At 45.6% G+C, this 27,451-nt stretch overlaps 1 protein-coding gene across 1 annotated transcript in view; it reads left to right on the top strand.

The window, feature by feature from the left end:
* The window catches only part of CENPK (centromere protein K), a 471,484-nt gene extending 444,644 nt beyond the window's left edge, over window positions 1-26,840 (top strand). Inside the window, exon 11 of the mRNA XM_078675154.1 lies at window positions 25,097-26,840. Within this exon, the coding sequence (XP_078531280.1) occupies window positions 25,097-25,255 (159 nt within the window). The 3' untranslated portion in view covers window positions 25,256-26,840. The remainder of the gene's footprint in view (window positions 1-25,096) is intronic.
* The last annotated feature ends 611 nt before the right edge of the window (window positions 26,841-27,451 follow it).

Genomic DNA, 27,451 nt, shown 5'->3' with positions numbered 1-27,451 from the left:
ATGTATGTGTTATTGAGTGGATAGCCGAGAGGTAATGCTGCAACGCGGGTAGCGGGGGCAGCGGAGGAGAGTTGTAGGTTACTGGCCTTTCCCATCACGACCTAACTAATGCGTTTTACCAGTGATGATACCACCCTCTGCCCTACGATGCAACAGGGACTAGAATAGGAGTCTTTTTGATTTTTAATTTACATGCTCGCCCATTTACGTTAGAGCTTTTTTACCATTTGCGAATTTTGCTAACTTGGTCACGAGGAACTAGGATTGGGTGTGCCTTGTAGGGGGCACAGACGTCCACTTCCTTGTTTATGGTCCTGACGAAAACCTGGTATATCCCACCTAAGGTTGAAACATGTAGACCAGTACACATACAGAGATACTTCTGGCCGTAACTACCCTCACAGTATCTCGCCACTTTTTTAACATTGTCCAGTTGCTTGTAAATAAAATGTATCTCCCCACTAAGTTAAACCAGGACAAATTTTAACACACTTTTTTTCTGCACTTACAGTCACAACCTGCTCCACTGTATTTCAGGTGTTGTAGCACACCCTGGTGACGCTAGGCCACCAGGGTGGACCCCGATGATGAAGCATGTCACCACTAGGCTGGTGAGTGAGGGGTTTTTAACAAAAGGATATATTCTTTCCTTTTGTCAGCCATATACCCCATTAGGATTTTTCTTGATTCTATATGGTGGTACTCCTCCCATTTGTTTATTTAATGCTGCATAGTCGCCTTTTAATGAGGCTTTTACTGCCAGCATGGTTTCCCCGTCTATGTGTTTTTTAGAACGCTTTTTTGTGGCTACGGAAGCCGGTTGAACAGCTGCCGTCGTGGCTTTGTTAGCCAATGAATTCCCTGCAACGTGAACGCCATCACGTTGATGACTCAGTGTATCTATCACGTGAGTCTTTCGTAGTTCTTTCTGCAAAATAACTACATGTTCCCAGAGCTTTTTATGCCTTATTGTGGCACCTGTGCCATCTTTGTAACCGTTTTTGATCCATGTCTGCATGTCACTATTGTAAGACTTGACGCAGAAATGCGAATCTCACACTATTAGTGTGGGGAATTCGCGATCGGCATTTTCGAGCGCCATCTTTAAAGATCTTATTTCAGCTCGCTGAGCTGTACAGTTTCAGAGTGATTCAGTTTTTGTAATCATCGGTCTGAATTTACCAAAGCGCCAGCGACCTTTACCAATCGCGCACGCTGCGTTGTAGGATTTTTCCTCTACATCGTAGTGTTGTGCAAATCTGTCCATGTAGATTACACATGTGTATTGTTCGAGAGGCAGAATTTCGATTGGCAGAGGATATTCTTCTTCATAATCTAGATTTTCTAGTTTTTTCATTTTCGGGTCAAAATAGTGCTTTACGTCTTCTGCAGCAAGAGAATTTTCCCATTGTATCCATTTTTGATCTAATGCCACTGCATTTAGATTGCGTGGGCTTGTTAATGTCTCAAGGGCTGATTCTGCTGTTAAAACAGATATCCTCCTGCCTTGGGTTCTTTCTTTTGCTACAGCAGTTTGAACCGCTATTATAAGTTTTTCAGTAGAACTGAATTTCATTTCAGCTTGTGTGTACAAATGTGATTTGTAAGCTATTGGTACCGTTTCTCCCTCATTAGAGGTCAGGTACGTGAATCCGCATCTTCCTGGGATGACTCGGATTACAAGGTTGCGTATGTTTTCGCGTGTTTGCAGTTTTGTTTTAGTTAACATGTCTGTTTGTAATGATCTTAAAATTTCTGTATGTGTCTGAGTCCAATTAATTGGTTTAAAATCAGGTTTTATTAATTCATAGAGAGGTTTAACCCTCTCTGCATAATTTAGAATGTATGTTCTTCCGAAATTCAGGAATCCTAGTATTGATTGTAAATTCTTCAGCGTTTTTGGAGCTTGGAGTACAGCACATTTCTCTAAGAAATTGTCTGCTAGGCTTTTGCCTTCACTTGATAATTCATATCCTAAAAACAGGACAGTTAGGTGAGCTATTCGTGACTTTTTAAAGTTGAATTTATACCCTTCAGCTGTGAACCCAAGTATTATGGTGTTCACTCTTTTCAAGTGTGTCTCCAGGTCATCATCAGTGAGATAGATGTCATCGACATATGATAATGCCTCATCATCATATATTTGTAGTAACTCTGTTACCCTTGCTGAGAATAATCCTGGGCTATTCTTGAACCCCTGTGGGAGTCGACAGAATTGTTTTTGCGACCCCATTATTGAGAAAGCGGTCAAATACCTGCTTTCAGGTGCGATGTTTTGACAAAAGAAACCGTTTGAGATATCTAATGTCGTTTTATATTTTTTGCGCACGATGTTATTCATTAGTGCAGCACTGTGTGATTATTGTACTGCGAATGTTTTGCAGCAGGAGTTTAGGTGTCTGTAGTCCAAAACTAGACGATATGAATCATCAGGCTTGGAGACAGGAAACAAAGGATTGTTCATTTGTGAGGTGCATGTTTCAATCACCCCCTGATATTCAAGTTGATCTAAGATCTCCCTGACTTGCTTTTTAGCTTCTTGCTTAACAGGATACTGCCTTTGTGCAGTTGGTTGATTTTTTTAACTGGATTTTATGGTGAGCAGAATCCTCATCCCATCCTACATGATTTTTATATAATGCAGGAGCTTGGGCCACTGCCCATTTTCTAGCAAATGCGTATTTTTTATGAATTGGAATGTGATTTGAGAAGGCAGGCATAATCATTTCTTCACCATGAGGGCACTCCCTGACAAACTCTGGTGGCCAGTCTTTCTCAGCTAACAGGATGTCATAGCCTTTCGAAAGGTTATCCCAAAAGAGACCCCTTACTTTCCTAGTCTTGTCCCCCTCTATACGCAATGTTATTTCGTATAATTTATGGGGTTTGCTAACTCTGGTGTCTGCAGTTTCCACCTGAATGTATTCATTCGTGTCCACTGTCTCCAGAAGATTCATCAGGATCTTGTGAGCTATGGTTACTTCTGCTGCGCTTTCTAGCATTGTCTGGGCCCACTCTCCGTTTTTCAGTTGTGTCCTCAGTATCCTCGGCATGTTTTATTTTAATACTGGATACCTTCTTTCTTGGAAATTGAAATTTTTACTTTGATGAGCAGGTTCCTTGTCTTTGGACTTGACGTGCTCTTCTTTGTGTTCTGACCGTCCTCTTCTTTCCGATTTCTGTGAGGAAGTCTAAAAAGATCGAGAGGGACGTGTATCAATATCTTGATATCTGTCAGGTTTTCTTAATTTATCCCAATCTCTAAGGTTGTATCTTTTCTCAGAGGGCTCCCTTTGGGGAGACTTGCCACCTCGTTCTGGAGATCTATCTCTCCGTTGAGGAGACCTTCCTCTGGACTGGAATCGTTTTTCTCTGGGAGTGGATTGTTTATTACCCTCCCAACTCTTTTTTAGAGTGTTTAGATTATTTTTAATAAATGTTTTTTCAGGATTTTCAAGTAGTTGGGGTTGTACTGGTTTCCCACCCAAACTATCTCTACCTAGTTTTTCATAGGATTTTTCTATGATTCTGGCAAGTTCAAAAGGTTGTTCTACTATATCTGTTTCTTTCAATTTCTGGAGGTATGTTATATTGTCCATAGCCAATGGAACTAATTCTCTATATGCCTTTGTTAATTCTTTTAGTTTAACTAAGAGTTCTTCGCTTGACATTTTTCCAATGTCAGGATGTGGTGTGTAGCCGGCTAGAACCGGCCACGTGGCTCCTGGTCTACCTAGTGGACCTAGCCTGGTGATGTGATTTTGATGTTTTAGGGCGCCATTAAACCAGAGCAGGTGCTCTTGGTAAGTTAGTGGGATTTCAACGTCCTCGAAAGGAGCGTATTCTTCCGGCGTTCCCCTATTTTGTAATAGTGGAAATCTTGTGTCACAGCGTGTGCTGCTGGAAAATTTATCCATGAATATAATACCTCTGTCTGCCGATATTCATGGGCCTATACCACAAATATGACTGTACCACCTGTCGGTGATAGTCCATTTTCCATAAGTTTAATAGTTATAGTTCTTCTTACATTTACCGGAATGATTATAGAATGATTCGGGTCTTCTTCATCTTGGAGACTTGTGTCATCCGCTATAAGTTGAGCTGCTAAAGCACCTCTTTCTTCGTCACCTTCCGGCATTTTACTGACAGAAAGTTATTTTTGCTTTGCAGAGCAAGTTTCAAGGAAACAAAGATTAGGTGCACAATATTTTTGAACACTGTATCCTTCAACGTTGACTAAACCAAAAACTAATACATAGGAATCTCTTCCTACTAAGTTCCGGCGGATATTAACCTTTTACCCACTCCAGACGTCTATTGGAGTTTTTACGGGAAAAGGGGTCTGTGTGAAAAAGCACGACTGAGTTACTCTAATGTCTTGCGTTAGATTATCGCCTTACCAAACGTTGGGCGCCATGTAGTGTAGTTTCTATATTCCCAATAGGCTCTGCGCATTGGAATAATATAAACAGCAGTGTAGACGTAGAACCGAGGTCATCTAGGTCTCTACTGACTATATTAGACTTAATTAGTTTTGCCAGCTAGCTCAGAGTTCACTAGAAACTTTCTCGAATGTTGAGGAAAGAGTTAACTCTCCAGATTTAGACAAGAAGGGATTAGTTTCTGATAACCGCATACACATGACAACTTTGCTTCCGCAGAATAAAGAGTATATCTCTAGAGCCGTGTGAAAACAATAGACAACTATTTCACTCAGTCAATCGTGCATACTTAGTTTCACCAGAGTGCAGAGAAATAGAGAGAAGGGGCGTTTTCAATAAAAGGTGTTATTTATTGAGCAGTCTTCTTTCTCATGCAAGAGAAATGAATTGCCACAGTTGCAATACTTATCATAAAGTAAAGTGCGTACAGTAAAAGGAGTATTCTGAAATAATACTGTAAAAGCATTTATATGGTTTCTTAGCCATATGATACTTTAAAATGGATAAAATATATACATACATAAAAACATTGACTAACGTACTCAACTGGTGCTTCTAAGATACACTTACCCCGGTGTACCTGACCTAAGCCTAATACGTGGGAAGGAGTAAGTAAGTTGCAGTTTAAGTTAAGTTGGTTTTTGTCAAGAATCTGAATCAAGAATTCTCTTAAGGGTTTAGTCAGCTCCGTACCTTGGTTCTAGAATGTAGGAGGTCTTGTATCTCTCTCTCGGGACTCGATCTCCCAGCAACCCGCAAGGGTGACTGGAAACACCGGAGCTGGATTTCTCAGCAAGAGAAAAGACAGCGTCTCTCTCAGTGCGTCAAGGGAGGGCCGGCTTCCTTCGGCTCTCGCATCAGCTGGCCGTCGGGCAAGTAGATAGCCGCTCTGCTCCAAACCACCGTGTGTTTGCTTAAGGCAACGTTGGTATATTTATACCTGAAAGGTGCCGTGTTTGACGTAAGGTTGGACATAAGATGTCACTAAGAACTAACAGTTCTTTCTGGACTCCAGGAGTTCTTGTGTAAATCAAAACAAAAGAAGGGGGAATTTCCGGGCTGCTGGAGGCTTGGTTTGTTTAAAGAACGCGTTGTACTTTCTAGGAGTCTAGGGGAGTAGCCTTGCCGTATTTGGACTGCATGGGCTATTACTAAATATGGATATGATTCTTATGCCTTTATAAGGATACTATTTACTATAACCACATAAGGGCATACATCGGGAATATCGAATTAGGGTCCTAGATAGAAACACAACACTGTATCCTCTGAGGATCACAGCCACTCGATGGGAGACAGGATCCACCGATTCTACCTTCCGTTTAGGCTGTCTCTCTGGGAGGATCTGCTGTTGCAGTAAGAGGGCAGGATTCTACACCGGGCCTTTGCAATCTCCACCTTCATGATTGGAGATTGAGCAGCTACAGCTGAACATCTTTGACCTACCTCTGGAGGTGGTTGATGTCATCTTGGCATCTAGGTGTTCCCTCGACAAAAACTGTATGTGCCTGCCGTTGGGACAAATTTGCAGTTTGGTGCAGCATATGCCAGTTTGGCAGTCCGCCACCCACCCACACCATGACAAGTTAACTGATGTTTTTTTATTCTGTTATTTGTTTTGACTCTTGTCTGGCAAGGCTTTGCTTTGGGCATGGTTAAGGGTTATCTTTCGACCTTCCTACAGTTGCCAGATCAGCCCTCTTTGTTTAAGTCATCAGTTCTGATGCAGTTTTTCTAAGGTACAACGTATGATTGTTCCCTTGTGATGCCACAGTGGTACCTTAATCTGGTCTGTACTTTTTTTTTTAAACTTTGTTTATTAAATATCTCGAAGACATTAAGTTCATGAGGGAATAGATAAATGCCAAAGACAGCGGATCAAGCATGATCAAAAAAGACACCAGCACAATTCTGACAATTTGTAGAAGTACACAACCATAGCAATCACATTGGGGCCTCCAGGAGCCGCCTTACCTCCCCTCGGCGTAGGCGTTTGCCTGGTCCTGCCAAAGTATTAGGTCATTAATCCACTCCTTGAACTTGGGTACGCGACTGCGCCCCCAACGGCAGGCCGCACGTCGCCTGGCAAGAAGAAGAGTAAAGGAGATAAACTTGCGATGTGCCACTAGTAGCTCCTCGTGTACCCCTGAATTGCGAGAAGAGGGGAAGTGGGGAGTCTCAGGGAGGTAATTAATTCCAGCTCAGTAAGAATCCGCTGCCAGTATGTGAAAACGGGGTTACAGCTTCACACGAGATGTAAAAAGTCAGCAGCCTCCACCTTGCATCTGTCGCATCGATCTGTCTCGCGCAGTTTGTATTCATGTAGTTTGATGGGAGTGTAATAGATGCGATGTAGGAATTTGTAGTGTGTATAATACGTAGCCAGCTGCTGGAAGATACTTATTCGGTTTGCCTACAGCAGGTCAGCCATTGATTGTCTGCGACTTCATGGCCGAGTTCAGCAGCCCACTTATCCCGGGATGCGCATGGTGTGTATGTTGCCTCTGTATACAAGCTATGATGGAGTGTGGACACCAGATGGGAGGAGCTGTCAGCACGAAGCACGTGGTGCAAGGGAGCAACAGTAGGGGGGTCTTGAGGATAGGAAGGGGTATTCTACTTGACATCTTCTCTCAGACGAATATAGAGAGAGAGATCCATGGGAGATGGTGGCGTATCTTTAAATAACTGTTGCGAGGTGCAGGAGCTGCAATTGAGATAAAGGTCTCCCCAACAGTTAATATTATGTTTCGCTTTGGCTTTGATGAAGACCCCTTCCTGCAGTATAGGCATCTTGGAATGGGACGTAAGTGGGAGCAGCGGAGAATATAAAATGGGATTTTGTAAGTGGTGAGCAGTGCGATTCCACGCCAGGACTGTGCAGTCAACAGATGTTGGATCTGATTTGCGAGGTGTGACTACAGTCATTATGGCCCCATTCAGTGGAATAGGAGCAGATAGCCAGTGCTCTGCTGCAACATGAGGTGTATATGTGGGAGGATGGAACCAATAATGGGCATAATGCGCCTGAGCACAAATATAATAGAGTTCTAAGTTAGTGGTAGAAATGGGATTTCTGGTTGGCTAGGGCTTGCGCCTAAGCCAGGCAGAAACCACCACTCTAGTCAGGGCAAGGGAGTTACACACCAAAGATAACCCCTGCTCACCCCCTGGTAGCTTGGCATGAGCAGTCAGGCTCATCCCGGAGGCCATGTGTAAAGCATTTGCGCAATCCACACAGCAACAACATACTAGGCACACCACAAAACGAACTCCACACAAGGTTATACTAAAAATAGTATTGTATCATCATAAAAACATTAGAATAGTAATCACACAATATACACTGTGCCAACTGGCACTGGGCAATATGTACAGGGGATTATATACACATGACAGTGCCACTTGGACCACTATAATAAGTATAAAACACAACCAGTAATTACTGCCAAAGACTGGACTCAACATCATCCTGTAACATAAATCATATTATGCACAGTATCACATTAGGCGTAACCTGCCCCAACCTCATAAGCCTAAACATATTAGACCATAACCTCCTAAGCATAACTCACCTTAGGAAATAATCTCACATAAACCAAAGCAGAGGATAACTCAAACATAAATTCATTATGCAAAACCTCATAATCATAAACCACTTTTAGAGGCATAAAACAGGGTGCGTATATCATACTACATAAATCACATTTCCTAGCACCACATCCATCACATTAGGGCCTGGCGCCCTACAAACCTAACAGTCCCCCTGGCCAACGGGCCTTCTCAACGGTGCTCAAAATGCCTTATGTCCAAAGTGTCAGGGCGGCTGCCAATGCAGCAGAATCCATGTGCGTAATTGCGCAGACCTAAATGTCACTAAGTGCTGCACAGCTGTGAGAGTACTGGGCTTAAAGACGGGCACTCAGCGGAACAGCTCCTCAGCTGCAGCGGCCCACAATAGAGATAGCGATGATTCTCGTAGGACGGCAAATGCGGGCACTCGGTGGCCACAGCTCCCCAGCTGCAGCGTTCCACAATAGTGATCACAATGAATGTGGTAATATTCATTCATTCATTCAGCTGCGGCGGCCCGCTATAACGATGACTTTGGTAACACAGGCAAATGCGGGCTCTCAGCGGCAACAGCTGCGGCGGCCCACAATGCCGATAACGATGACTTTGGTAACACAGGCAAATGCGGGCTCTCAGCGGCAACAGCTGCTCAGCTGCGGCGGCCCACAATGCCGATAACGATGATTTTGGTAACACAGGCAAATACGGGCTCTCCGCAGCAATAGCTCCTCAGCTGCGGCGGCCCACAATAGCGATAACGACGACTTTGGTAACACAGGGAAATTCGGGCTCTGAGCAGCAACAGCTCCTCAGCTGCTGCCGCCCACAATAGCGATGCGATGACTTTCAGCCGCGTTCCCCGCAGTAGAACCAGAGGCTCTGGAATTCTCAACAGAGGCCTCACCTGCAAGAGGAATCCGGATGGCTGAAGTCTAATGTCCCTGAGACTTCGGCAGGAGGCAAGCTCAACTAAGGCCCTTGGGTAGTTGCTACAGCAAGAAGGATGAAAGTTTCAAAGTCCTTTCCCTCTAGTTACACGGACAGCAGTTCGTCTTGACATCCAGAAGCAACACGTTCTTCCTCCAGCAAAGAATTAAATATAGCGCTCACAGGGCGCAGGGAGCCATAGCTCCAAAAGCAAAAGTCCTCAGCAATCAAGGGGGCAATGCAGGGCCCAGGGAGGCAAGCCCTCATGGCAGTTCCTCCTGGGCCCCAGCAGCAGCATGCCCCTGCACGATCAGGAACAGCACATCATCCTAGAAGAGCACCATGGAACTGAACAATTTCATGGGGTCACTTATACCACCAAAAGTCTTTGTTCTCAAAAGTCACAAGTCACTGAACTGCTCCAGCACCAGTTCGGTGTGGTCCTGGAGCACTTTGTTTACAAGGCTGCATCCTGCCTTTGAGGAAGAGGGGGTCTGCCATCAGCCGCACAGTGGGAGGTGGAGCCATCATTCACCTTGCCAGGCACTCCCCTGCTCAGATCAAAGGGTCCCCCCCATACTCCAACTGCTGATCTCTCTATTCAACCCACGTCTGGCTCAGCCTGCCCTGTCCCTCCAAAACCAGACATGCAATTCACATCAGGCAGGCGGACACATAGCACACAGAAATGCCAACTTCTAAAAGTGACAATTCTCACAGTCATAATAAATCTGCGCACACCATTGCACAGCATTTATTCTCACAATTTCTTACATACCAGACTTGACCATACTGCTACTCTCATAACAGGAATTACCACTGGCACGCACTGAGCAGGGAATCCCCCATGTATTCCAATGGGAGGGCAGGCCACTCTCACTCCCACTAAACGTAACAGAGAGCGCATGCACTTTACATGGACCACAGGGCTAAAGTGCCCAGCGGCCAAAAACCACTAACACTACACAGAGAAAAAGGCTGGGAGAAATGCAAAAACTTTAGGGGTGAACCTGCAAAAAGGGCCAAGTCCAACAGTTAGACACCTCAAACCCCCCTGAGAATAGGGCGGTGTGAGTGTTTCCCACTGCTAGCGCGGTTGCTTGCCCCCCCCAAACTAATCTTATGAGCTCTGAGCGGAGCTGATAAAAGAACCATCTGCCCGGATCATACGGTATATTTGAAAATACGTTTAAGAGCTTGGGGAGAACAACCATTTTAATGAGCGAGATCCGTCCCGCCATAGTAAGGGGAAGGGTATTCCACCTTGTGATACTGCTAGCGATGTGATCCAGTGCGCGGCCGTAATTGAGCCTAATCAACTCCTCGCAATTTGTGGTGACATGTATTCCCAAATATTTCACCTCTGTGGGGAAATCAGTAGGAAAATGCACCGCAGCTGCTGTGATATGAATACCAGAGAGGCCTCCGAACCGAACAAATTCCTGGAGGATCGGATTGAGATTCTTTTGGGGATTTTTTTATAAACAGGGTAACGTCATCTGCCTAAACTGAAATAAGGATGGGGCGGAGGAAACACCGCAGGGCCTTTTCCTGATGGTGTTGTCTAATTTTTGCCGCCTGCGGCCCTATAGCAACGGCAAACAGGATTGGAGACAGGGGACAACCCTGCCGAGTTCCACGAGTGAGGCGGAAACATGTCCATTGATTAAAATCTTCGCAGTGACAGAGGAATAAAGCCGACAAACCCATGCTAAAAAAACAATAGGGAGCCCCATGCTTTGAAGTATAGTAAAAAGGTAGTCCCACTCCACCGAATCAAAGGCCTTTGTGGCGTCCCAAAAAACAGCCACTAGTGCCAACTAGGGTCCACAGTCTGCAGGACGAAGAAAAGAGTACAGAGGTTATAGGAGGTCATTCTACCAGACATGAAGCCTGCCTGGTCAGGCAGGACCAGCTTCTCCATCAATAAGCAGAGGCGATAGGCCAGGAGTTTTGCAAGAACTTTTCCATCTGTATTGATGAGGGAGAGGGGCCTATAGGAGTCACAGCGATCCACTGGTTTTTCAGGTTTCGGGAGGGAAACAATAAGTGCCTCACGCATTGAACCAGGGAGAATCTGAGCCTCCATATATACCGCCTGCAACACTGAGATTAATTGTTCAAGATAAGTCTTATAGAAATCAATGGGGAGGCCATCAGAGCCCGAGGCTTTACCCGATTTCATTTGCATGATGGCTGCTGTGAACTCGTCGTCTTCAAAGGGAGCCTAGCCACCCTAAGGTGATATCGCTAGAAACGAAGCAAAGTCTGGGGGCTCGGCTCGTCAGGTAAAATTCAGTGAAGGTATGTAATATTGCAAGACCTTCTCTGTGATGCGTCCCTGAGGCATCACCCACATCCAGAATATAGTCGGAGAAGCGGGGTGGACCGATCTCCATCGTGAACGTCGTACCGGGCCTATCCCACTCCCCATATTGGCGAGCGGTGAAGTATTTGCAGCGAAAGCGGACCTCTCGCTCTGCTGTGTCAGTATAGTCTGTGAGTTTATCTCTAAGTGCGGGTTTCTGAGCCCGTGGAATCCCGCCACAGATCTGCTTCCAGTAATTTTAATTCCCCTTCAAGGCAACGCATTCTGCGACGAATATCCCTGAGAACTCCAAAAGTTTTTGCAATGCAAAATCCACGCACCATTACTTTAAAAGCCTCCCAAAGGGTACTCATATGAGTGATGGAGCCTTTATTCCAAATGAAGAAGTTAGATATCTCTTCCCCAAGCTACGCCTTCAAAGCAGCGTCCAAAAGCGCTTCTGGCACTAACCGCCAGATTCGAGGGGATGTGATCAACTGAGTGAATCCAAGGAGCTACCCCTCGGGATACTATCCAGTAATTGAGGCGTGATCAGGAGGCATGTGCTGTAGTGTAATATGTGCTTTCTCTCCCTCTGGGTGCACATGGCGCCAGGCATCTATCAGCCCGTGATCAGAAAGCAGATGCACTAATGTTTCATGAGTTTTTGTGTAGTGATGAGGGAGAGGATTGGACCGGTCAGCAGTAGGGCAGAGAACAGTGTTGAAGTCCCCCACACAAATGATATGTGTGGAACCCACTTTAAGAATGTGGCCCCAAAGAGTATTAAAGTAGTCCGGATCATCAGTATTGGGCCCGTAACAACAGACAAGTGTAACTGACTGCGTGCCCAGTGTGCCCCAGAGCATGCAGCTCCCACCAAAAATGTCGCTGAAAGTGCCGCCTAGAATAAAAGGTGTGTTCTTTTTGACTAAAATTAGAATTAGAGTACCGCGGGAATAAGTAGAACAGAAGGAGAATACACGCTCCGCAGCCCTTCGGCTAACAAAATGGGGAGGGAGGCGCGGGTCGACATGCGTCTCTTGAAGCATAGCGATATGGATCCGATATCTGTCCAGGTATGCAAGAATTGCCGGCATTTACGGGGGTTACAAAGTCCTCTGACATTCCAGGTGAGCAAGTTTAAGCGAAGCTGTTCAGGAGATGCGGTCATCCTTCTGGAAGAGGGAAGTGGTCGCTTGGAGCAGCATGATGGTGTGCACTACAGGTGTCTACATCAATGTATTCTGGCATAATGATCTGTTGATTCATACCTAACAAAAAACAGCAACAATAATCCCCATCCCGCCCCTACCCACAACAGCACGCCAATCGTGCCGGTAAGATATCGCCCACCCCACTGCCATGGAACTTGCTACATTATAGTCCAGTTCGAACAAGTTCAACAAGTATAAAAGTCCAGTATATTAAGGGGGTTCTCCCATTGTGGGGGTCACCAGTGGGTCATGGAATCCTCCGGTCTCTCATGAGCTGCAAGGCACTGTAGTGGGGATGTAATAAAATAGAACAGGAGGGTACTTGGCAGAGTTCAGAACTAGCACTCTAAACATGTATCACAGCCATTTACCCAACATGTGGAGAGCACATAAAGAATGTTGCACTTATCTGCCCAGTCTGCGCTGAAGCCATTCAGGAATTTTGGAGACGAGTGACATAAGCGTAGTCACAAAAGCCAGGCCCAATGCCGCCTCAGCGTCTGAATGCCTGGTGATAACTGTCCTGGCAAAGGGCGTGAACTGTAGAAGAGATATTACAGGGGACCATGACCTCCTATGGATCAGTCCTCAGCAGGAGAAAAAGCCCAGGATTCGTAGGGGTCAGAGGTGAGTCGGCGATCTTCGGTTGATGGATTTAAGGAAGTCCTCTGTCTGCTTTGGATTGAAGCATATGGTGTGTTTGCCCTGGTAGGATATCCGTAGGCGCATCGGGTACATGAAGGTAAACTCTATCTGCACTTTTCGACGTTTTTGCTTAACAGCCAGGAGTGGGGGCGAGGGCCCAGGGAGCGATGTGCCCGCTCCACAACGAGCTGCGATGAGAAGGCCCCATCACCACACGCACCCCTCAAGAGGCGCTCCACACAGTCCTCCATGCGGTCCGTGTTTGTACTTTCTGCAATGCCCATAATCGGGATGTTGTTGCGGCGGCGGCTGCGAGCCTCCAAATCCTCATTCTTTGCTGCAATAACCTTGAGTTATGTATCAATGGGGTGAACCATTAGACCACTGGACTCGGGTAAATAGTGGTACAAACGAGATAGTCACAGTAGAAAATGTTCACAATGCATCAACAGCCAATACATGGTCTATGAAATAAGAATATGACAACACCAAATAGCTCATACAATAAATGATTGTGATTTAATAAATATCACAGGGATTGTCAGTAGATCAAGGGCTCAACAGATAGACTGTATATCACATTTGGCATTTAATAGAATCAGGTGCATACAACGTGAAGTTACGAGTGCGCAGTTAGGATGAGTGCAGGTGGTGTGCAGAGGGAAGGTGGTGCATATATATGCATCAGCATTCAGTGGTGACAACCTATCCTGCCAGATATCTGGCAAATACAAAAATGCGAAATCATAAACAAAAGATGCAGATGTAAATACTCTGTCATCCAGGTTTGATATACAAGAAAGGAAAATGTTGACGTTTCGACCCCTATTGTGACCAGCAGATTAAACGTCCTGGAAGTGGGGTCTTCATCAGGACCAAGAGGGGGGAGAAGGGCACCTATGGATAATGGTATGTGAATAGTAAGGTGTGTCCACGAAGAATACATCCAACTAACAGGTTAATTAGGGTATGATCTACCGGTGACAGCAAGAAATCTTCGGGCTGGAATGTGGTGATGTGGGCCTATGAGGCTACTACAGGGGGCAAGAGAAAGGAGACATACAGAATCCGCTAGGGTCAGTGTTCAAACTAGTCGATTAGAGGAGTACAACATAGAGTAGGAAACGCCTGACACTTACGGTTTGTACAATAGTCCGTGTGGTGTGAGCCAAGGGTTTGCAGTAACCTAAGGTAGCGGATTTATCCGTAATGAAGGAGCAAAGGTTCAAAAGTAACCTGTAGCTGCAAAAGGAAGAAGTTTCCGGTCAGTGAAACCCAAGCATGTGGGTAGTAAAAAGCGATCTGACAGTCTCTGAATACTAATGGCAGCGCACCTGCAAACCAGGGCTGAGGGTCACTTGTGAGGTAGCGTGACAGATAATTTAACTGCAGAAACTATGGGGCACGCCAAGCGCTGAAAAATTGCAGCACATCGAGGTGCAAAATACTGTGACTAAGATAGTTGCCCTAACGTGAGGGAAGCTCAAACGTGGGACGTCTAATGCTTCAACAGCTATGCCACGTCATGCCAGGAGAAACCAGGACTAAAACATGGCAAAGCCTGTGTGCGTTTAAATACACAAAAGCGGAGACATTTAAAAACAATGGGCCAAACGGTGAAGAAGTACCAAGTCACTAATCAGAAATCATGCGGAGCGCGTCATAAAGTTAAATTCTCAGAGCCGGGAAGGCTTAATTAGCTCTGCAAGCCGACCTCCGCAGGGGCCGGAGACACCACACAGCGCGTGTTAAGTGTTAAAATAGAACCTAGAAGGACCTCTTCCTTTTGGGCTCTGTCAGAACTGCACTGGCTCCCGGTGGGGCAGAGGATTTAAGTCCCTCTGCCTAGTGTTTAAAGCCCTGCATGGGTTGGACCCTGTCTCGTTGCAGAGGAAATTTGAGTGGTATGTTCCAGCTAGAAACCTCCATTCCGCCTCGGCAAGATTAGTCAAGAGGTTTAGGAAAGTGAGAACGGCTGGCAGAACCTTTACGGTTGCTGCAGCCAGATTGTGGAATGGGCTTCCTCTGAGACTGAGACAAGTTAGTGATCTCTTTCTCTTCAGAAGAAGACTAAAAACTTTGATGTTTCCGAAAATTTAAGGGCTGTATTTTGGGTGGTTTTCCACCCTTGTCGCTCTTCTGCACGTTTCTCTACCATGTACTTTGAGTTTGCCAGCGCCTGGATGCATGTTAGGTGATTGAGCGCTCTAGAAATGAAATAAATAAATAAATAACCGCTTAATTGACTATGAAAAGACACTGTGTAAGTCCAAGGGACAGTGCAGAGCGCGTGTGAGGCATTCGTCGAAGCTGAAAGGGAGGAGGGGAGAGGTGCACATACCTCAAGGCAGCGTCGAGACTTCTCACAGCTAACACTGAAAGTTGTCACGTGTCAGGTTTAAATACTGAGTTACAGAGTGCACGTAGGGCACGTATTTCCCCAGTAAATGACGGATCGTAGCTTTGCCGGTGACCTTAAGAAGGCAGAATATCGATCCCAGAGCTGAAAACATGTCAGGATGTTTCCGGGGATTTCAGAGGTCATTCTAATAATGATTTACAAGGCAGCACAGGGCAAGGGAAAGATGGAATTGCCAATATCACAATTCAGTCAACATCATGTTCTGGAGAAGGACATAACTAAAAATTACAATAAACAATTAGGGCATCCGACCCATTGCAAAAATGTAAAAGTGAATGAGATTACATAAAAGGCTATTGCAGATCAACATCAATGTCCATAAATCATAAGTCAACAGAAATGCTACAAGTATCCCTGCTAGACAGAGCAAATCAGTGCAGCACAGTTCACAATACACAGTAGATGTGGCTGTCCAACTTGGTTGGCGCACATTCTAACAGTAGAGCAGTTACTGAAGTAGGTGTTATTACCACACTGTGGCACTGTTTAAGTATGATGGTACACCTTACTGTCCTGTTTGACAGACATACATTCTATGTAGCACAATTAGGCCTAGATTGTGGCATGTGGTGGAGGAAGCATGTACATTACTGTCCATTCAGTAAGGATAATTGGGCATATGTTACATCCATCTCATTGAGGCCATTTTGTACAGAGTTAAAGCGATCCATCCACTTACATTCCCTAGTGTTAAAAATTAAGCCCAAATCACCTCCCCTGATTCCAAGTGCGATTGCTTCAATGACCAACCATTTCATGGATTCTGGGGGATGGTTTAGCACTTGAAAGTGTTCTACCATGGAGGCTCCAATGGCGCTGCATCTTATCCTACTGCAGTGCTGCAGTATTCGGCATTTGACCTTTTGAGTTGTCTGCCCTATTATAGATTTTGTGTATTTAAACGCACACAGGCCTCGCCATGTCTTAGTCCTGGTTTCTTCTGGCATGACATGTGGCATAGCTGTTGAAGCATTAGACGTCCCACGGTTGAGCTTACCTCAAGTTAGGGCAGCTATCTTAGTCACAGTATTTTGCACCTCGACGCGCACTGTAATTTGTCATCGCTTGTTGTGCCCCATAGTTTCTTGGAACTGCAGCTAAATTATCTGCCACGCTACCTCACAAGTGACCCTCAGCCCTGGTTTGCAGGTGCGGTGCCATTAGTATTCAGAGATTGTCAGATTGCCTTTTTACTACCTACATGCTTAGCTTTCACTGACCGGAAACTTCTTCCTTTTGCAGCTACAGGTTACTTTTGAACCTTTGCTCCTTCATTACGGATACATCCGCTACCATAGGTTACTGCAAACCCTTGGCTCACTCCACACGTGACTATTGTACCAACCGTGAGTAAGTGTCAGGCCATTCTTGCCCTATGTTGTACTCCTCTATTCCACTAGTTTGAACACTGACCCTAGCGGATTCTGTATGTCTCCTTTCTCTCCCCCTGTAGGATCTTCGTAGGCCCATATCACCACATTCCAGCTTGAAGATTTCTTGCTGTCACCGGTAAATCATACCCTAACTAACCTGTTGGTAAGGTGTCTTCTTGGTGAGACACACCTTACTAATCACATACCATTATCCATAGGTGCCCTTCTCACCCCTCTTGGTCCTGATGAAGACCCCACTTCCAAGACGTTCATTCTGATGGTCCCCATACTGGTCGAAACGTAGACATTTTCCTCTCTTGTATATGAAACCTGGATGACAGAGAATTTATATCTGCATCTGTTGTTTATGATTTCACATTTTTGTGTTTGCCAGAAATCTGGCAGGATAGCTTGTCACCACTGAATGTTGATGTATATATATGCACCACCTTCCCTTGCACAACCCCTGCACTCATCCCAACTGCGCACTCGTCACTTCACGTTGTATGCACCTGATTCTATTAAATGCCAAATTTGATATACAGTCTATCTGTTGAGCCCTTGATCTACTGACAATCCCTGTGATATTTATTAAATCACAATCATTTATTGTATGAGCTATTTGGTGTTGTCATATTCTTATTTCATAGACCATGTGTTGGCTGTTGATGCATTGTGAATATTTTCCACTGTGACTATCTCTTTTGTACCGCAATAACCTTGAGCAGCCTATCCATTTACGACACTTGAAGCTGTAATTGTGAGGTGGTGTCCTCGGTATCTGAGATAGGCCGTTCCGCTTCTTTGATTTGTTCATCATGTTTATCAACCTTCTGTATTAAAAAGTCCAGCCGGATATTCATAGTATCCATTTTGCCAGAGACTGTGCTGCATAGCGAGGAGCCATGTTGTGACCTCCACCTCAGGCTCCGGAGACTGTATCTGTACCTGTTTGCCGCTGGATGGGACAGAGTCCTCCGGGTTGGACCTGTGACCGCCTTCCTGGCCACGAAAACCAACTTGTGCTGGCGGCTGTCCGTCTTACACATGATGGCAGAGACACCGCCCCTCCGACCGTCAAGGGTTTAGTACCACCGATCTCGCAGGGAATGATGGAGTAGATGATAGACGTACAGCGCTGCTGTGCCCTGTCCAAGGAGTACGCAGAGGTATGGAGGAAAGCGCCCTGAAGAGAGTGCCAGGCAGGTGGAGGGTCGTAGCCTGTCACGTAAGGACCTGTCCAAGGCCCAAATGTAAGAGCACGGATAGCGGCGGGGTCCAACTGACTCTGTAGTCGATTACCTTGAAATATGTAAGGGTGGATTCAGAGTACAGCCAGCAGGGTGGCACAATAAAGCAAACCTCCCAGAAGAGTGGAACTATGCAAGCAGGAACGAGTCCTTAACACAGTAGGGCAGAGGATCAGAGCACCGCAAGCACTGCACTGCAGGATGGCACCCAATGAGGAAAGCAATAGGGCCTCAAAGGAAATGAGCCCCACAATGGCCGTCTGCAGAGAACTCTAATCTCCCAGCTACAATGGCCAGAAGAGCCAACTGTCCTCCAGGATGAGTAATCCCAACGGCGTCCAGTCTCCTCAGAGCACGAGTCAGTGATTCCCGTCAAAATGCAGCAGGCAGTGCCAGGCAATGGCCAAGGCTTAGCTATGTGCAGAAAGGCGACTGTCACCGTCGCTGCCGGCAGTAATGAAGCGGCGCTCCCTCGACTCACCGGTCCGCTCAGAAAAATCAGCAATGTGTCCTCAGGCCGTCAACTTGGCACCGGAGGGGATCCAGGGGCGGAGGAACGGGGTCGGCTGCTGTGCACACCACCTCCGCCGCAGCCGACCAAAAGACAGCACAGGCACTTCTGGCGAGGACAGAGAGGCAGCTCTTCACCGTGTCTGCAGGTCGTGGACAGCACTGCAGGTGAGGACAGGTAGGCACATCGTCTACAGGTCACGGGCAGCACCGCATGGGAGGGCAGGGAGGCAGCCTGTCTCAGCGTTTGCAGGTTGTGGGCAAGAGCGCCAATAAGATGGACGCGGTCGGGCCCGCAACCACATAGGACCCTGGTCTTGCGTAGCAGGGGAGTCCGTGCAGTTCATCAGGCAAGGCAGCTCCCGCACCTCCCTTCCAACTAGATCCGCCCCCAGAAACTCCGAAAAGGGCCGCAGAGCGGCGATCGCCCCACCTGAGTGATTGCAGCACAGGAGGGTAAAGCGGTCGCCCTGTTTCAGCAATGTTGAGGAGCTTTAGAGTAAGATAAATGCAATATCATGCTGCCAAGTGTTCAGAACCTCGCTGGCGTGCGGCCATCTTGGTCTTGCGCCACCTAGCGCCCCCAATCTGGTCTGTACTTAACTAATGTGCACTCTCTTGAACACACTTCACAGCTGTCCTTAACAGCTCCCTACTATTAAGACAGTGTCCCTCATCGCCATCACATTGGCACATCGTGTGAGTGAGCTTCAAGCTCTTTTTGTCAATCCATCATACATTAACCCACCATACACTACCTTATTCCCAGACAAATTGGTTCTTGCAGACAAAAGCATTGTTGCTACCCAAAGTTGCGATGCCTTTCCATGTCAGTCAAATAATTACCCTCCTAGCATGCTATCCTGCACCTCACCCACCTCTGAAGGAGAGGCTTCATCAATTGGATCCCAAAAGATGCTCAGCTTTTACAATGATAGTACCAAAGAACACCAGGTGGACGAACTGCTCTTTGTGGGGTTCTCTGGAGCGAACAATGCAGGCAAGGCAGTGCAGAAGAGAACTATCTCCCACCGAATCATGCGTTCCATTAAGATCTGCTATGCATTAGGCAGTAAGCAGCCTCCGGAGGACTGCTTGCTCATTCTACCAGGGCCAAAGATGATATCACTGCATTGGCACGTGTAATTTTTGTCCCAGACATTTGCCATGCAGCTACATGGGCGTCCCTCCATTCACAAACCTACCTCCAAATAAGTACTGCTTTCATGTCTATTCAAAAGGTGAGGAATCTCCTACTAGAAGTCTCTATCGGAAGAACAAGTTGCTTAAAGTCTGTAACACTCTTTCTGGTAGAGGCTCTATCTAGCCGCAGTTTCTTCACCGAGCATCCCTTTGTCCCCATTCGGTGATTGAATCTCTCCATTAACAAGACCTCAAGTCTAGGAATCTGCACTCTGGTTACAACTAATATGCTCTTGGGGCTCTGTGTACTTGGGCGTGGACATCCTTGAAAGCAATTGACGTCAGTGCACAGGGGTTGCAACTATATGGGCTCCGCATGTCATTTTCTAAGCGGAACGGCATCTTTGCGGATCCCCACTGCACCACCTGATGACATACTGCGGTACTGCTGAAAAGTTTCCAGATCCAGTCTGATACCTGGGAAATACTCAAAAGGTGAGGAATCTGCAGCTAGAGTCTCTAGCAAAAAGAGCATTAAAGAAGGTAAGTAACTGGTTCTTATACCTTCTTTGTGTTTGCGGTCTCAAAATTAGGCAGTTACCTCTTTCAAAAGGCCCAAGTGTCGACAAGTGAAAGATATAGTAAAAGTCCCCCTAGCAAACATTATTGTGATTTTATGCAGGTTGCAATCCTCAGAAGATGTTTTGCCCCGCCATCCCCTTCCCCCTCTTCCTTAGTGACTCATTTACAATTTTTCTCAAACACTTCGAATAAATAAAAACCTTATCTGCTAGATACTTCTAACTGCGGATTCCTCACCTTAGGATACTCCCAGATGCCAGACTAAATCTAGAAAACCTTCTCAATAGCAGTGCTCCAGCACACAGGTAGGTGGTGTTGTGGAGCTCTGTGCTGACTCCATAGTGCTATGGAACTTACAGCAGAGCTGTGTTTTAAGCACCAGCCTGCTCGCTGTTATGAGTTCCTTTCTTTCCATGCCATTCGACATGAATCCAGCGCTCCAATCCCAACATTGTCAATTTTTTTCAAGGACCTCAGCCAGTGTGCTAGTGAGCTATGTCCCCACCTAAAACAACAGGTTTCAGACCATGCTTGTACTATAGATAGCAGATGTTGGTCACGGACCAGCATAACGTGCATCTTTGCTGTGTAGGCTTGGGTCACACATTATTTGGGCAGTAAGTGTATCTCATACTCCTAAAGGTGATCTGAAACTGGGAAGCGTAGCTGTGTGATACCAAACAAGAAGTTGTGGGCTTCTCATAACTTGCACTCACAATCCAAGTTGTGGGTGTGGGCTCGGTCCCGAAGCCGCTGTCTTGATCGTTCAGCTATGCACTCGAAGTCCTCCGATAAGTCGAAGTCCAAGCACAAGCATAAGAAATCAAAGCAGGGCTCGACTCCATCCCACCACTTAGACTTCAGAGAGAAAGCAGAAGTGCATCACTATGTCATTTGCACCCCATCTAGGGCTCTGGCTGTGTAACTGATACCTCAGCTCCTCCTGACTCTTCCCAGATATTTTGGGCCATCGTTGATACCACAGCAGATCGAGGCCTTCAACTAGGCCACTCTCCAAATGTTTGCTGAGCTTTCAGCTCCCTTTGGTGCATCTTTTGGCCTCATGGAACCTCAGGGCCCTCAAATTTGGTTACTACCAGCTAGTCCTTCCCTGGCATAGTCTGTCCCTTTCTGACGTGTTACTTGGGTGCATCCTGGCCCCGGTGCAGACTTCTACTCTGGCCCGAGATCCATACTGTTCCCAGAGAATCCAGTGCTGTTGCCAATGTTGAACAACAAACCCACATTGGCTTGAGCCCAACTGATGTCACACTACAAAATCGCAAATGTTCATCATGCAACCTTTAACCCAGTGCCTGTGCTAAATCACATGGACCAGCAGAGGCTCTATTATCTTTTTAGGTCTGACTTTGATCCTATGCCAGAGCAAGGAGCACACCAGGATGTTGATGATTATGATGGTGATGGGGATGGCTTGCTCCCCCCTCACTGTACTGATGATGCATTATACATAGATTTAAAGAATGCAAGTGGGTTTGACACCTCACCAGAGACAGAGATTGACTCACCACTTGGTCCAGCAGAGTGCCTCATTTGCTCTGGTGGTCCAGAGGGCAGCTGAGGCACTAGAATTGCAGCTAGCTTAAGTTGAGCCTTTGATGGCCACTAAGTCGAAGTCTTGTTCTTGCCTGGCAGTGTTAAGAGGTTAATGGCTAGATCTCACAGATGGGCAACTGATGAACTGGATTTATTTCAGCAATCACCCCACCCCAGAGAGCTTTCATACAGGCCTTGACAGTAAGGCGTATCCTAATTCATTACACCCCACTCGAGGGATGGTGTCAAAGAGGATTTAGACTTTCGTCACAGACATATTTTCTTCTGCCAATGTAGCATTGCAATCCGTAAATGCTGTGTATTTGCAGGATCACTGCACGCGTAGCCTGGGGGACATGGCTAGCAAGATCTTGCTGACAGTCCTGAAAGACCTTAGGATCTCTTTGACCTAGACGATTCATGGGACAGAACGCAACCAAATATTATTTGTGTAGGTCCGAACACTACAGATTGCCTGTGGAGAACAGTCAGTACTAGTGTTGTCCATCATCGATATGCTGTTTGCGTTTCACAAGATTATCTGCGCTATACAGGCCTCCCTCATGGATATGCCCTTCGATGGGTCCCGTATTTTGGATAAGGCCTACTCCGCGTTGGAGCGCTTTAATGACCGCAGAGCTGTGGACTACGCAGTGGGACTGTTAACCCCTGCCAAACAGTTTCTGCATCCGTTTAAAAGGTTTAGAGGCTGTTGCAGAGGGCTGGCATAGAGACAGCTTTCCCCATCAGTACAGCAGACACCCCAGTTCTTTTGAGGCCGTTGACTTGATCTGACAGGCAGCCTGTGGGCCATAAGTCTTCCATTTCTTCTTCCTCTACTACAACTGTCACCCAAGCACTTTCCCGTTAGTGAGATATACCCAACTGGTAGAATTTGACATTAACTCCCAGATTGGCGATATATCTGATCTTACAGATCATTCAAAATGATTGACTTGCATTTTCTGTCTTCCCCGCCCGCTATTTCTTCCACACCAAGCAAATTTCAGGCGAGCACCCATTCATTCTGCTACACGAGGAGCGTGTGTTGCTCTCCAAGGGTGCTATCAAGAGAGCCTGGTCTCTGAAAGAGGAGATGGGTGTTATTCGGTTTCCTTGTTCCGAAGAAGGACAGGGGCCTCAGCCTTAATCTGGAACTTTGGCCTCTGAATGACTTTCTGCAGAAAGACAAATTAAAAATGTTTATACAGCCCCGGACTCTCTCTCCTCTGGTCCCCTGCAATTGTACAGTGTCCTTTCATCTGCATGACTCTTGTTTTTATATACTCGTCCTGCAGTCCCACAGATATTATGTGAGATTCGAGTAGTCCGGTGGATTTTAATTTCGCTGTGCTTCCCTTCAGCCTTACTAGCACCCCTAAGGTGTTCCTACCTGACTCTTCCACAGACACTTCCATTCATTGGGACACCCTGGACACAGTGGAGCTCAGGGCTTTCTCTCCACCACGAGTTTAGGACATTTGGGATATGGCCTTGATGTTTCTGGCTCGGTTTCGATTACCGTGAGAATAGCTCTGAGGCTTCTGGGCCTTATAGCCTTCTGCATCCCCCTTATCTGCTATGTCAGGTGGTACCTGTGTGCTCTGTTGTGGAATTTGAAGTTCCTATCATCTCAGCACAAAGATAATTTGGCCGATACTCGAGATTTGCAGTGGTGGCTACTCAAATACAATTGGTCCAGCTGCAGGCCTCTCACGCTCTCTTCCCTCTCCAGAGCTGACGGTGGTGACAGATGCGTCCCTGCTGTCCTGGGGAAGTCATCTAGGGGAGGTGGAGATCATGGGACTATCGTTTATGGCAGATGGTCTACTTTACATCAATCTGCTGGAGTTGCGTCCATTTATCTTGTTTAAAAGGCCCTCCTGCCATCTATCAAGGGGATGCTGGTGCTGGTTTTAGAGGACAACATTACCGCCATGTGGTTCTGCAGTCAGTAAGGTCGAGTGGGGGCCTGGGTCCTATGTCAGGAGGTTCTGCACCTCTGGAGGTGGTTGGGACGACGGGGTATTTCCTGATAGCAGGGTTGCTTATGCCACAGCCGACAACCTGAGTAGGCCGTCCCTTGCAGTTTACGAATGGTGTCTACAACTCAAGGTGGCACAGGATGTCTTCTAACAGCGGGGGAAACATGGCTAGATCATTTCACAACCGTAAAGAACCTGCAACTTTGGAATCAAGAAAAGGGGAAAGCGATGCAGTAAAGCACTCTGTCGAGGTGGATTGTCCTTTGCATTAAGGTCTGCTAAGTACTGGCCACTAAGCAGCCTGTGTAAGGTCTAAGAGCCTATTCAAGCAGGGCTAGGTTAGCTACCACAGGCACATGGAATGCCTGTCCTTGACATCTGCCAAGTTGCGACATGGGTGTCAATGCACATTTTCACGAAGAACTATTGCCTTAACAGCCAGGGTAGGCAGGAAAGACATTTTGCCTGCTCAGTCCTGCAAGACTGGTCTGAGTCCACTCCACAGATCCTCCACCAGAAAGGTACTGATTTTCTCTCTGTTCCATAGTGCAGAATTTTCAATTGGAAGTATCCATCTAAAAAACAAATAATTTATCTTTATCCTTTCTTAACGCTCTTTCTGATGGATACTTTATCTTACAGCAGATTCCTCACTGCCCACCCACAACCATGTTCTGTAGAAGGGCCTCTCTTTCACATCTAAAAAGGTACCAACTTAGTATTCAGAGCACGTGTACCAACAATTGTTGATGCTCTGCGTCCGAAGGCGGAGAAAGGGAAAAGGCAAGAAACTGACGTCGGTGCACAGGGGTGGCTGCTCCACTCTGTCCCTTCTAGGGTGGTGTGGAGGCAATGCTAAGCTGCATGGCCACCTAGTGGCATGCGGGAGCACTGGTATGAAGAATGTTTTTCAGATCCATTTTGGCAGCTGGGCAGTATTCTAAGATGAGGAATCTGCGACAGGATAGAATATCCACTAGTAAAAGCATTACAGAAGGTAATTAACTTGTTACTTACATATTCTGTGGGAAATCAAAAAACTGCATTTTGCCAAAGTCCTGATAGATGCAAATAGTCATATTCAGTTTTGTATCCTTTTAAGTATAAATACTTTTTTTTAATGAAACTGCCTCATCTCATTTTAATTTCTTTCTTGCAGGATCTTATGAATAAGTTGTTGGCTACTCCCCATGACCCATATGTGCCAATTGTGAAGTCTTACTGGCCTCCTTACGTTGAGCTGCTGCTGCGCTACGGCATAGCATTAAGACACCCACAGGATCCAAACAGGCTGCGACTCGAAGCCTTCCATCATTAAACCAACAACAAGCATAGTCTACCATTCCAGTATATGTTGTAGGTTCGTTTACGTATGCCAATGTTTAGCAAAAGTAAATTAAAAAAAGAAATTGACTCTCATTTGGACTTATCCTGTACCATCACAATTGTTTTTTTGTGCTTATAGTAATTTCTTTCAAGATGGTCCCTAGGACTTTTAGGTTCTCCTTTTTCTTGTAAATAAAATGTTGGACATTTTAAGATATGTTTTCTTAAATTTTAATTTTATCTTGAACCGTGTACTGCTCTACTTTCACTACCCATTAGAATTTTAAATGTTATTAGCCGAGGTTCAGAACTGCTCAGGTAGTTGTTACCACATATTGTGGTGGATTACGGACACACTCCTTGAATGATGCAAATAATTCCTAGTTAGCACCAGAGTACATCTTGTAAGGGTGTACAATTGTATTTCGTGTATTTTTAAACTAGACAGTACTGTTGTACATCACCAGAAGTCAATGTTCGTTTCTGGTCTCCTTAGGAAAAAAGGAACAATTTGTTAATGCTGCAAAACACCACAATTTGCCACAAAATAAATTGAGAAAAATTGTAAAAAAAAGGGTGCTATTATGCTTCTTTTCGTCTGCCACAAAAAAAGAAATTATGAAGCGCAATAGCACTTTTACATTATAAGTCTGATTACAACTGGTCTACAATGCCGATGGAAATTGAACATCCGCCAATTTACACTTATGTGTGATGTGGTAATTAATGATGAGAATATGTGCAAATTCCACATGAATTACCATTTACAGACTATTACAAACCAGCATTTTACACCATGCGCACACCTCCTCCCCAAATTGCATTATGTTTTATCTAGTGAAAACCAGGTGGGCATTTAGCCACGTCAGGGGCAGCAGTTTGCACCCGACTTCTTGTACTTCCATTTTGGGCCTGAAGTCACATTTGTGCCCAAATGGGGTCCAGTTGTAATCAGGATCTGTGTAAAATAAATTGCCTTAGGGTGCAAGTTAGTAAGACCTGGTGTTTTTTTGTTATGTGGTCCTACATTTTCCTTCTTTGTGTTGCGGGTATGATTTGAACGAATTGTTCAACAATGTGTATACAGAACTGTCAAAAGAACTATGTGAAGAGTATTTGTGTTAAAACTGTGTCATAGCTTTGAACTGTAAATGTGTTTATTTTGTGTGTTTTCGCGCTCAGTATGCTCAGGTCCACAAACAACCTCAGCCATGAATGCAGTACAGCTACAAGGACAATTGAGGCCATTGGGTGTTAACGCTGTCAGTAATTCATCTCACTGCTCACGATCTTTTGGAAAAGGTGCGATATTACCATTTGCCCCATCTGTGAAATAATTAATACTTTTTTTGCTTATTCAAGCTTATTTCTTGTGTTTACTCAAAGGAAAAATATTGTTTTGTTTCAGAGGATGTTATAGAATTTGAACCATGTAAAATTTGCAATAATTTAGTGAGAAAAGCATCTAATTGAGAATGATTAATGTGAGATCATTACACATGTAGAAAACATTTGACAAGGTTTTCCAACCTTTGATTGTATTTTATACATTAAAATAACAATGTACCGCAACATGATGTTGAATCCATCCGTACATTTAATTAGTCCCTTATTTTTCAGCGCATAATGAATGATCAGGTCTCCTCGTAATGAAATACGAGACATTTAAACAAGCACAACTTCTGAAAAATAGTTTCTTGGTATCTTTTGACTGTGGGGCCACTGGAAGATATCTTTTCCTTGCGACTCGCTGCATTAGGTGAAGGTCTGTATAAGAGAACAAATCTTGCCCATCAGAAAGTTAGATTTGTTGTGAGTTGGAGTTTTTTTGGGTGGGGGGGCTAGATGCGGATCTGCCTGCTCACTTGCCTGTTCGTTAGCTCTCAGCACTAGTCATTTTCATCTGATCCCAGTGATTTCCCCTAGTGTAAGCTATTATACCCTTTCGGTCTTTGAGAAGCTGCCTTCTTTAGTGACATTGCCTCTTTGGCTTAACTGCCCTGTAGTATCTGCTGGGTGGTGACTATGAAGGCGAAGAGGCTCCAGTGGCCTCCAGTAATTGGGGCTTTATCTTTGTGGACCACCATAACGGGGATATCTGTTCTTCTTGGAAGGTTGTGCTGCCAATTGGAGACAGTTGGGACAGACTCTCCTAACTCAAAGCTTCATCTTTGGCCGAACACAGGAG

The sequence above is a fragment of the Lissotriton helveticus genome, chromosome 2_1, assembly GCF_964261635.1.
Source record: "Lissotriton helveticus chromosome 2_1, aLisHel1.1, whole genome shotgun sequence".
NCBI classification, from domain to species: Eukaryota; Metazoa; Chordata; class Amphibia; order Caudata; family Salamandridae; genus Lissotriton; species Lissotriton helveticus.
The sequence above is the reverse complement of the archived record's forward strand: the minus strand, read 5'-3'. Positions and strand labels throughout refer to the sequence as shown.